The sequence below is a fragment of the Schistocerca piceifrons genome, chromosome 9 (genome assembly GCF_021461385.2).
Source record: "Schistocerca piceifrons isolate TAMUIC-IGC-003096 chromosome 9, iqSchPice1.1, whole genome shotgun sequence".
In the NCBI taxonomy this organism is placed as follows: domain Eukaryota; kingdom Metazoa; phylum Arthropoda; class Insecta; order Orthoptera; family Acrididae; genus Schistocerca; species Schistocerca piceifrons.
The window spans coordinates 155,343,147-155,355,632 of NC_060146.1; the positions used below are offsets into that span (position 1 = coordinate 155,343,147).

Genomic DNA, 12,486 nt, shown 5'->3' on the forward strand with positions numbered 1-12,486 from the left:
CATTTAGCTGACGAAAGAGCGTTACGGAGATGCTAAACAAACTTCACTGGCAGACGCTACAAGGGAGACATTGTGCATAACGGAGAGATTTACTACTGAAATTTCGGGACAGCACATTTCAGGAGGAATCAGACAAGATATTACTTCCACCCCCCCCCCCCCCCCCCATATACGTCTCGCGCATTGAACACGAGGAGAAAATTCGAGAAATTAGAGCCAATACAAAGGCTTACCGATATTCATTCTTCCCAAGCACTATTCGCGAGTGGAACAGGGTTGGAGGGATCATATAATGTAGTGGTACCGAAAGTACCCTGCGCCACACACCATTAGGTGGTTTGCGGAGTATGATGTAGGTGTAGATGTAGATGTTCTTAACTTTTTTCTGGCTGCGTTTTACAAAACCATGATCCGTCAAACGTATGTCACATGACTCATCGTTCTTCCCAGGATTGTTCCCAACATTTGGATTTCACATAGATCTTCACAAAATAAAACATTTCCAATTTCGTATGTCTCTCATTCACTCTCTGTCACTCCCACTCACTCACATAAAAAATATAGCTGAAAATCAATTTTAAAATGTTTCAATACCACGTCAAATAAAAGTTACAAATATTATAAAATGAAAGATTCTAGTTAACTGAGTTTTGGCAACTGAACTTTTAATTATTGCTCAATATGACCTTGAAGGTTAATCTGTTGCCGTTGCTAGATCAGTTCTGAAATACCGGAATGGTTTTTTTGTGATATTTATGTAAAATTTTTTGGCTTCGAAACTATGATAAACAATGAAATGTAACCTGGACAGTATAATATTAGCAATAACAAAAAGCAATGTGTAAAGTTTCAACAAAATCGGAGAATAACTAATTCACAGGGAGCGTAAACTTTCATAGAGTTCTACTACCGGCGCGCCGTGTGACTGCAGCAGGCGGCACCTGACGCAGATGCGTCGGCTGCTTTCTGACTAAAGGAAGAACAAGAAAAGCGAACGAATCTCCTGCAGCCACTGGACCGTTGGAGCTCACCGCACCCTTCACAACGCGGAATAACTCGCTACGTTAAAATACCGACCGTAGTAACATTCGGAACACGAACATTCCGAACACCGCGAGCATCACGCGAAGGTAGGTTTCTCACAGCGGCATTTGCTCGTGCGAATCTCACTCGGGAAAGAAATGTCATTAACATTGCTGAAGATTTCACAAATAGTCAATAATTTGGCCGCAAACCATACATAACGAATCACTTTTCCGAAACCCGCCATTTGCAGTTGATTATGAATTAAGATACGCTACAGGAATTTCAGCGAAATACGCTCCTGGAAATTGAAATAAGAACACCGTGAATTCATTGTCCCAGGAAGGGGAAACTTTATTGACACATTCCTGGGGTCAGATACATCACATGATCACACTGACAGAGCCACAGGCACATAGACACAGGCAACAGAGCGTGCACAATGTCGGCACTAGTAAAGTGTATATCCACCTTTCGCAGCAATGCAGGCTGCTATTCTCCCATGGAGACGATCGTAGAGATGCTGGATGTAGTCCTGTGGAACGGCTTGCCATGCCATTTCCACCTGGCGCCTCAGTTGGACCAGCGTTCGTGCTGGACGTGCAGACCGCGCGAGACGACGCTTCATCCAGTCCCAAACATGCTCAATGGGGGACAGATCCGGAGATCTTGCTGGCCAGGGTAGTTGACTTACACCTTCTAGAGCACGTTGGGTGGCACGGGATACATGCGGACGTGCATTGTCCTGTTGGAACAGCAAGTTCCCTTGCCGGTCTAGGAATGGTAGAACGATGGGTTCGATGACGGTTTGGATGTACCGTGCACTATTCAGTGTCCCCTCGACGATCACCAGTGGTGTACGGCCAGTGTAGGAGATCGCTCCCCACACCATGATGCCGGGTGTTGGCCCTGTGTGCCTCGGTCGTATGCAGTCCTGATTGTGGCGCTCACCTGCACGGCGCCAAACACGCATACGACCATCATTGGCACCAAGGCAGAAGCGACTCTCATCGCTGAAGACGACACGTCTCCATCCGTCCCTCCATTCACGCCTGTCGCGACACCACTGGAGGCGGGCTGCACGATGTTGGGGCGTGAGCGGAAGACGGCCTAACGGTGTGCGGGACCGTAGCCCAGCTTCATGGAGACGGTTGCGAATGGTCCTCGCCGATACCCCAGGAGCAACAGTGTCCCTAATTTGCTGGGAAGTGGCGGTGCGGTCCCCTACGGCACTGCGTAGGATCCTACGGTCTTGGCGTGCATCCGTGCGTCGCTGCGGTCCGGTCCCAGGTCGACGGGCACGTGCACCTTCCGCCGACCACTGGCGACAACATCGATGTACTGTGGAGACCTCACGCCCCACGTGTTGAGCAATTCGGCGGTACGTCCACCCGGCCTCCCGCATGCCCACTATACGCCCTCGCTCAAAGTCCGTCAACTGCACATACGGTTCACGTCCACGCTGTCGCGGCATGCTACCAGTGTTAAAGACTGCGATGGAGCTCCGTATGCCACGGCAAACTGGCTGACACTGACGGCGGCGGTGCACAAATGCTGCGCAGCTAGCGCCATTCGACGGCCAACACCGCGGTTCCTGGTGTGTCCGCTGTGCCGTGCGTGTGATCATTGCTTGGACAGCCCTCTCGCAGTGTCCGGAGCAAGTATGGTGGGTCTGACACACCGGTGTCAATGTGTTCTTTTTTCCATTTCCAGGAGTGTAATTTCAGATAATATTTCCATTCATTAATTTTTTAAAAATTTATTCCTCTGACATATAATTAGTAACGTACGAAGAGAAGTTCAGTTCTATATACACTGGAAAATATTCGCATGTCAATGCTTTACGGACGTGAATAGATGAAAGGAAAACTATAAAATTTAATCAGGTTTCGAAAACGGGGCGCAAAGGACGCTAAAGTGTGAAACTGCAATGCTAAACAATGCGCCACCGCTTTGGTTGAATTGTAGTGATGAACCAAAACGTTATGACCAACTTTGGAACGAAATACGTCACTGATTCTGCGTATCAGGAATCCGACTTTGTTGGTAGGTTTGTGGAGGTATGTGGCATTAGATGTCTACACATGCCGCTGACGGCGCACGATAACGACCTAGATGGGCTCCACAGAGATTACTCAGGCGAATTTGGTGGCCGAGACATCAACGTGAGTTCACTATAACGCTCCTCAAAGCACGGTAGCACGATTCTGACTCCGAGCCACAGAGAGTTACACTGCTGAAAGATATCGCTGTCGGGGAACACACCAAGCACGGAGGGATGCACGTGGTTTGCATCTGTCACAGTGCCTTTGATTACCCACACAGGTCTCATGGAAGCACAGGGGAATGTCTCCCATAGCATAATACTGCTCCCACCAGCTTGCATCTGTGGAACGCTACACATTTCGAGCCACCGTTCACCTTGATGACCTAACAAAGCAAAAATGTGACTCACCCGAAGATCCGACAAGTTTCCACTGGTCGAAGATAGAACCCCGGTTGTCCCGTGTCCACTGCAATCGTAACTAACAAGGGGAGACCGCCAATTGTGAAATTTAGATTCAATTCATACTGCGCATGATAAGAGCTCATGGCCAGAGGTGTAATGTGGCAAAGCACCAAGATGCACTTCTCAGCCGTTGTCGAGAAAATCGACAGTTAAAATAAACCGTTGCGGTGAAATACTCTCAACGATTAATAATTGTCGACAGCGTCGTAGCTCAGCGGTAAGCGCTCGGGTTCGTAATCCGAAGGTCGCCGGATCGAATCTCGCGCCATGCATTTTTTTTTAGTATTTGTTTTTTGTTATTCAAATGTGTCTACACACACACACACACACACACACACACACACACACACACACACATATATAATTCCCGGCAATCAGTTGCAACAATTATGCATATAATAAGTTGTTGAAGGTCGTTTGTCGTGGAAAAACTGGCGACTTCGAACATCATTATGTTTTCCGCAAACAAAGTTGTATTTCACAAATGTTATTAATTGTCTTCATAATGTTAACCACGTATAGTTAACGGAAGACGTAGAAACGATATTCCGAAACGAATACGTATAGCGTAAGTCAAACGTTCGAATTAGAATAGAGACCCCACGAACACAAATTTGCTGTGGCAGGTATGAAATATAAGCTCTGTTACTCGCTCGTTACACTTGAAGGACAGATGTTGAATGGGCCGAAACGAGCCGCCGCATAAAAGCGTAGTTGCCTGCTAACTTCGAAAGAAGGTAGATGCGGTCCCTAGCGCAACTTATAACATCGTCGAAAATCAGTGCGGACGTGAAAGCTTTGGTACACCCTGTTAAACAAACGGAAAAATGGAGGCGGTACAATTGGAGAGCGATCCGCCTTCACCAAACCTAATAATTAAAAAAAAATGTTGCATGGCACGAGATTCGATCCGGCGACCTTCCAATTACAAACCCGAGCGCTTACCGCTGCGCCACGACGCTGTATAAAACTATTAACCGTAGAGGGCATTTCACCGCAACGGTTTATTTTAACTGTCGATTTTCTCGACAACGGCTGAGAAGTGCATCTTGGTGCTTTGCCACATTACACCTCTGGCCATGAGCTTTTATTATGCGCAGTATGAATCGAATCTGAATTTCACAATTGGCGGCCTCCCCTTGTAAGTGGTTCAAATGGCTCTGAGCACTATGGGACTTAACTTCTGAGGTCATCAGTCCCCTAGAACTTAGAACTACTTAAACCTAACTAACCTAAGGACATCACACACATCCATGTCCGAGGCAGGATTCGAACCTGCGACCGCAGCGGTCGCGCGGTTCCAGACTGTAGCGCCTAGAACCGCTCGGCCACAACGGCTGGCTAACTCAAGATGTCATCGAGTCAACGTGTGAACACGTAGGGGTGGTGTGTGCGGAGTTCAGTGGTCACCCTGTGCCGTGAACAGTGCTTTGAAAGACTTGTGTGCGCACCAGTATTGTGTTCTTTCGGCAGAGATGCCACAGATCGCCATCTACCCTACTTTACAAATGAGACAGGTCTCCGAACCCCACGTTCTGTGACGAGTCATAGGCGTCCAACCATTTAGCGTCTAAGGGTGTTTCACTGTCCTTCTAACTCGTTTCGGAGCTGCTCGCGACAGTAGCAGGCAAACATTCGACCAGCTTCACCGTTTTCGAAATACCCGTTCACAGACTCCGGGTAGTAAAACTCTGCCCTTCGTCAGAGTCGCTTTTCTCAATGGATTTCCCCCTTTTACAGCCAATATCTTAGCTAGGGTGATCGCCCGTCCATGTGTGCTCTGTCTATATACTTTCGTTACAGCGTCACATGCCCGCAATGGGAACAAGCAGCATACAACGTTGCGGTGAGCAGTGGTCCCAGCTGTTTGGGTGATCAACGTATTTAGGCGCTAAAAGACACAGAAAATACTCCAAAACTTAGACCGTTGTTTTCTGAAACGTAACAGCCCATTAAGAGCCACTTAAAACGTACATTCTCCAGTTTTAATCCGGGATTATACATGTAAACAAAAATTCGTAATATGTAATATGGGTGAAAAAATTATAGCAGCAAGACTAACTATTGCACTACAACTAAGGTGAAGTACAGAAGTACTGTAAATGATAGGAATACTTTCTATGAAACGAAAATCTAGTAATTAATAAAATATGCAAATACATTATTGTGATCACGTATTCGAGAAGTTATACTCGAATCAAGTCATAGATACAGACTAATATGGTAATGTACTTACAGTACATCAGAAAACAAACACTTATATGTTTATTATCAGTTCTTAAATACGTATTTTAATTGTTATATAATCAAAAAACCATTTTAAACAATTTCGATGATTGTTCGGAATTGTTTAGAAGATATATATAGGGTCAGCCACGTTGGCATGGGAGTCAGTACTTTGTGTGAACTTGCGCAGAAAACATGTAGCTTGTTGCGTAAGTTTCATTTCATTATTGTAAGAATGTTACTACTTATTTCACTTTTGTAAAGATGCTTTGATTTTCGTGAATAAATTAAACCATGCATTGAAACATAATACAGGATTAAATATTCATTTAATCAAATAGTTAAATGTTACAGTAAGTCTAAGAATCCAGGACTACGACTGCGACAGATCGTCTGCAACGATGAGTACACGACCTTAAGTCAAAATCATTTCATAGAACGTTTTATTGCTCAGAGACGTAGGAATATCTGCAGATAAGCCGAGGCACGTGTTCGCTGATTTTGAGCCCTCTTCCACTGAGTAGAGTGGCTAGCAAGTTGTCCGCCCCCTTAGCTGAGTGATCAGCACGTCTGACTACCATGCAGCGGGCCTAGGTTCCATTCCCAGCCGGGTAGGACGGAAACTCCGTCTGGGGGCTGGGTGTTGTGTTGCATTCATCGTCGTCGACACGCAAGCCACCCGATGTGGCATCAATTGAAAAGACTAGGTCCTGGTCATCAATGCTATACAATCATTTCATTTCACTTTTTTCTGGCAAATCGGGTTGTGGCATTTCCTGTGTCGGCTTATTATCAGCGTGGCGAGGTCACTTGTCCCACGTTGCGATGGATCTGCTTGGACTCTGCAGCTGCCACCCGCCATGTTTTGTGCCAAAGAATGTCCATCGAATGATTGCGTTTGACTGAACCTCAAATGAAACTTCAGAATAGTTGCAAATAATGTGGGCAGATAAATAATGGAAACTGATTGACTGTTGCTGCCTGAATAACTACAAAAATTAATTGGAAAGAATAACTGAAAGAAACTGGAAGATACACATATGCTGGGTAAAGTTTAACTGGTACTAATACACAACTGGCCATTAAAATTGCTACACCAAGAAGAAACGCAGATGATATTCATTGGACAAATATATTATACTAGAACTGACATGTCATTACATTTTCACCCAATTTGGGTGCTTAGATCCTGAGAAATCAGTAACCAGAACAACCACCTCTGGCCGTAATAACGGTCTTGATACGCCTGGCATTGAGTCAGAGCTTGGATGGCGTGTACAAGTACAGCTGCCCATGCAGCTTCAACACGATACCACAGTTCATCAAGAGTAGTGACCGGCGTATTGTGACGAGCCAGTTGCTCGGCCACCATTGACCAGACGTTTTCAATTGGTGAGAGATCTGGAGAATATGCTGGCCAGGGCAGCAGTCGAACATTTTCTGTATCCAGGAAGGCCCGTACAGGACCTGCAACAAGCGGTCGAGCATTATCCTGCTGAAATGTAGTGTTTCGCAGGGATTGAATGAAGGGTAGAGCCTCGGGTCGTAACACATCTGAAATGTAGCGTCCACTGTTCAAAGTGCCGTAAATGCGAACAAGAGGTGATCGAGACGTGTAACCAATGGCACCCCATACCATCACGCCGGGTTATACGCCAGTATGGCGATGACGAATACACGCTTCCAATGTCCGTTCACCGTGATATCGCCAAACACGGATGCGACCATCATTATGCTGTAAACAGAACCTGGATTCATTCGAAAAAACAACGTTTTGCCATTCGTACACCCAGATTTGTCGTTGAGTGCACCATCGCAGGCGCTCCTGTCTGTGATGCAGCGTCGAGAGTAACCGCAGCCATGGTCTCCGAGCTGATAGTCCATGCTGCTGCAAACGTCGTCGAACTGTTCGTGCAGATGGTTGTTGTCTTGCGAACGTCCCCGTCTGTTGACTCAGGGATCGTGACGTGGCTGCACCATCCGTTACAGCCATGCGGATAAGATGCCTGTCACCTCGACTGCTAGTGATACGAGTCCGTTGGGATCTAGCACGGCGTTCCGTATTATCCTCTTCAACCCATCGATTCCATATTCTGCTAACTGTCATTGGATCTCGACCAACGCGAGCAGCAATGTCGCGATACGATAAACCGCAATCGCGGTAAACTACAATCCGACCTTTATCAAAGTGATGGTACGCATTTCTCCTCCTTACACGAGGCATCACAACGACGTTTCACCAGGCAACGCCGGTCAACTGCTGTTTGTGTATGAGAAATCGGTTGGAAACTTTCCTCATGTCAGCACGTTGTAGGTGTCGCCACCGGCGCCAACTTTGTGTGTATGCTCTGAAAAGCTAATCATTTGCATATCACAGCATCTTCTCCCTGTCGGGTAAATTTGGCGTCTGCAGCACGTCGTCTTCGTGGTGTAGCAATTTTAATGGCCAGTAGTGTATCAACAGACATTTAAGATAGATATTCATCATGTAAGTTACGTACTTCTTCACATTAATTCCATTGTGCGTACTCCTGATTATAACAATGCGGATGCAGGATCGCTCGTCCGCTGCTCTTGTCTTGCAGGCCTCTCGTCGCGAGAAAAATGATGAACAGACAGGTGTGGTCAATGTGAATATCTGAATAAACTTCACTTTCACAATACCTTTTTATAGCACTTTTTAATGTATGCTTGAAATACAGATTTTCAAACAATACTGGTATGATGGATCTCATCATACGTCTGCCCACCACGACTTACAGAAACAAATAGATGAAGGTACAGAAAGTAATCAATTAAAGAGCGTATCTCTTCTCCTTTTTTGTATCAAAACAGTATCTCTGCCAAAAAATAACTCGTCAATTTACCTCCTTTCTTTCAGGAGTGCTAGTTGTGCAAGGTTCGCAGGAGAGCTTCTGTAAAGTTTGGAAGGTAGGAGACGAGGTACTGGCAGAAGTAAAGCTGTGAGTACCGGTCGTGAGTCGTGCTTCGGTAGCTCAGTTGGTAGAGCACTTGCCCGCGAAAGGCAAAGGTCCCGAGTTCGAGTCTCGGTCGGGCACACAGTTTTAATCTGCCAGGAAGTTTCAATTTACCTTTGGGTTTGTGTATATGTAGCTTACATGTATAAAAGGAAAAGAACGAAGAAAGAAAAAATAATATGATCCATTACAGTTTGTATAGGCTGCGCATTCTAGATATTATTATTGTTATTACTATTATTATCCAATAGATGTTCATTAAGGTGATATAGACATATGAATCGGGATCTTTTGATATGTTTCGACTGAGATGCCTCAGTGGCTTCGAAAAAAAAAGCACTCCATCTTCAGGCCACGAGTGGCCTAACAGGACCATCCGACCGCCGTGTCATCCTCAGCTGAGGATGTGGATATGAGGGGCGTGGGGTCAGCACACCGCTCTCCCGGTCGTTATGATGGTGTTCTTGACCGAAGCTGCTACTATTCGGTCGAGTAGCTCCTCAGTTGGCATCACGAGGCTGAGTGCACACCGAAAAATGGCAACAGCGCATGGCGGCCTGAATGGTCAGTCATCCAAATGCCGACCACGCCCGACAGCGGTTAACTTCGGTTATCTCACGGGAACCGGTGTATCCACTGCGACAAGGGCGTTGCCTGGCTTCGAAAAGCTTCTCTTTAAAAACAATTTAAAAAAGCCGGAGTCACAAATTAAGTTCAGCAATACTCTCATACTGGGCTTGTTGGGATAATTTTATGGGGGCTGTCACACACTAAGTCCGTTATGTGACTGCTAATACGAGACGATTTTTGCCTTTTAACAAATGTTAGTAATGTTAGACACAATTTCTAAAACGGAAGCAGAAAGTGAAAACAGGGATAGCGCTATATGAACTGACAGAGTAAATATGAACGCACTGAATGGTATAAAAATGTAGAAATAATTTCAAACGACTTTATGTTGTAACCAGAAGTAACCAGAAGCGCGTGTAATGTTACACCACAACCAATTTTCATTTGTGAATTTTTGTTTTATTATAGCGAACAAAGAGCCTTCAGCGTGTACGTATCAATCAGATGTAGGTTCTGTGTTGGCAGTATATCTCAAATTAATGAACGGCCGAAGAGTTCAACAAAACTGTACGACAGAGTGACGTCTTGTTTTAGGCACACAGTCGCAACACGCACAGGGCAATCCGCGCATCATCGAAGGCAAGGCGGCGGCGCTCGGCCAGTTCCCACACCAGGCCCTCCTCGTCGCGGACGATCACTTCATATGCGGCGGATCACTCATCACGAAGACTGCAGTCCTCACCGCCGGCTTCTGCACGGTCGGGTGAGTGGCAGCTGGGCTGGCAGAGCGCAAGAGGCGCAGCCTTATGGGCCAATGTCTCATCTCGGGTGTCACAAATGTATGCTCGTTTGGGAGAATTGCGTCCTACGTTACACTTTAATAAGTTGTTGTTTCCTGTACTCACAGCTGTGATTTCGATACTTTGGTATGTAAATATTGTTGTTCTTGTGGTCTTCAGCTCTGAGACTGGTTTGATGCAGCTCTCCATGCTACTCTATCCTGTGCAAGCTTCTTCATCTCCCAGTACCTACTGCAACCTACATCCTTCCGAATCTGCTTCGTGTATTCATCTCTTGGTCTCCCTCTACGATTTTTACCCTCCACGCTGCCCTCCAGTACTAAATTGGTGATCCCTTGATGCCACAGAACATGTCCTTCCAACCGATCCCTACTTCTGGTCAAGTTGTGCCACAAACTCCTCTTCTCCCAAATTCTATCAATACCTCCTCATTAGTTATGTGATCTACCCATCTAATCTGCAGCATTCTTCTGTAGCTCCACATTCCAAAAGCTTCTACTCACTTATTGTCCAAACTATTTATCGTCCACGTTTCACTTCCATACATGGCTACACTCCATACAAATACTTTCAGAAACGGCTTCCTGACAAATCAATACTCGGTGTTAACAAATTTCTCTTCTTCAGAAACGCTTTCCTTGCCATTGCCAGTCTACATTTTGTATCCTCGCTACTTCTACCATCATTAGTTATTTTGCTCCCCAAATAGCAAAACTCCTTTACTACTTTAAGTGTCTCATTTCCTAATCTAATTCCCTCAGCATCACCCGACTTAATTCGACTACATTCCATTATCCTCGTTTTGCTTTTGTTGATGTTCATCTTATACCCTCCTTTGAAGAGACTTTCCATTCCGTTCAACTGCTCTTCCAAGTCCTTTGCTGTCTCTGACAGAATTACAATTTCATCGGCGAACCTCAAAGTTTTTATTTCTTCTCCATGGATTTTAATACCTACTCCGAACTTTTCTTTTGTTTCTTTTACTGCTTGCTCAATATACAGATTGAATAGCATCGGGGAGATGCTACAACCCTGTCTCACTCCCTTCCCAACCACTGCTTCCCTTTCATACCCCTCGACTCTTATAACTGCCATCTGGTTTCTGTACAAATTGTACATAGACTTTCGCTCCCTGTATTTTACCCCTGCCACCTTCAGAATTTGAAAGAGCGTAACCCAGTCAACATTGTCAAACGCTTTCTCTAAGTCTACAAACGCTAGAAACATAGGTTTGTCTTTCCTTAATCTTTCTTCTAAGATAATTCGTAGGGTCAGTATTGCCTCACGTGTTCCAACATTTCTACGGAATCCAAACTGATCTTCCCCGAGGTCAGCTTCTACCAGTTTTTCCATTCGTCTGTAAGGAATTCGCGTTAGTATTTTACAGCTGTGACTTATTAAACTGATAGTTCGGTAATTTTCACATCTGTCAACAAACAAATATTATGTGTGATTGACATGGGAAACGGAAGTGCAAAGTACCAGGTATACCGGTGTGAAATGAGCGTTAAGATACGAATGTGTCGATAGCGAACTGTTGTTGTGAAAGAGCCTTAATTTTTTTTGTTTGGTTGGTATGACGCATGACCAGGTATACCGGTGTGAAATGAGCGTTAAGATACGAATGTGTCGATAGCGAACTGTTGTTGTGAAAGAGCCTTAATTTTTTTTGTTTGGTTGGTATGACGCATGTCAAAGATATTTAGTATACATCAAGTCATTGCCGGCCGTGGCGGTCTAGCGGTTCTAGGCGCGCAGTCCGGAACCGCGAGACTGCTACGGTCGCAGGTTCGAATCCTGCCTCGGGCATGGATGTGTGTGATGTCCTTAGGTTAGTTAGGTTTAAGTAGTTCTAAGTTCTAGGCGACTGATGACCACGGTAGTTCAGTCCCATAGTTCTCAGAGCCATTTTGAACATCAAGTCATGGAACAAACAACATCATATGTTTTCATCGTGTTAACAATGTCGAATTTTGTACAAGAAAGTGATGATTTGCGGAAAACATTAATTTTTTGTTTTCATTTGAAAAAAAGTGCTGCATGCTTGTCGAAGCATATGGTGATCATGCTGTATCAGAAGCAACATGCAAAAGATGGTTTCAACGGTTCAGAAATAATGATTTTGATGTAAGAAATGAAGAAATCGCTGACATCGAAATAAGTGTCCAAGGAATAGAAAAACAACTGAAATCACTCAACAGAGGATAGTCCACTGGACCTGACGGGATACCAATTCGATTCTACACAGAGTATGCGAAAGAACTTGCCCCCCTTCTAACAGCCGTGCACCGCAAGTCTCTAGAGGAACGGAAGGTTCCAAATGATTGGAAAAGAGCACAGGTAGTCCCAGTCTTCAAGAAGGGTCGTCGAGCAGATGCGC

At 45.2% G+C, this 12,486-nt stretch overlaps 1 protein-coding gene and 1 non-coding gene across 2 annotated transcripts in view; both read left to right on the top strand.

Annotated features, from left to right (window-relative positions):
* The window catches only part of LOC124716784 (brachyurin-like), a 118,225-nt gene that overhangs the window by 24,849 nt on the left and 80,890 nt on the right, over positions 1-12,486 (top strand). Inside the window, exon 2 of the mRNA XM_047243332.1 lies at positions 9,901-10,069. Within this exon, the coding sequence (XP_047099288.1) occupies positions 9,901-10,069 (169 nt within the window). The remainder of the gene's footprint in view (positions 1-9,900; positions 10,070-12,486) is intronic.
* Trnas-cga lies at positions 8,743-8,817 on the top strand. Its single transcript has one exon. It is a non-coding gene; the product is annotated as a tRNA-Ser (tRNA).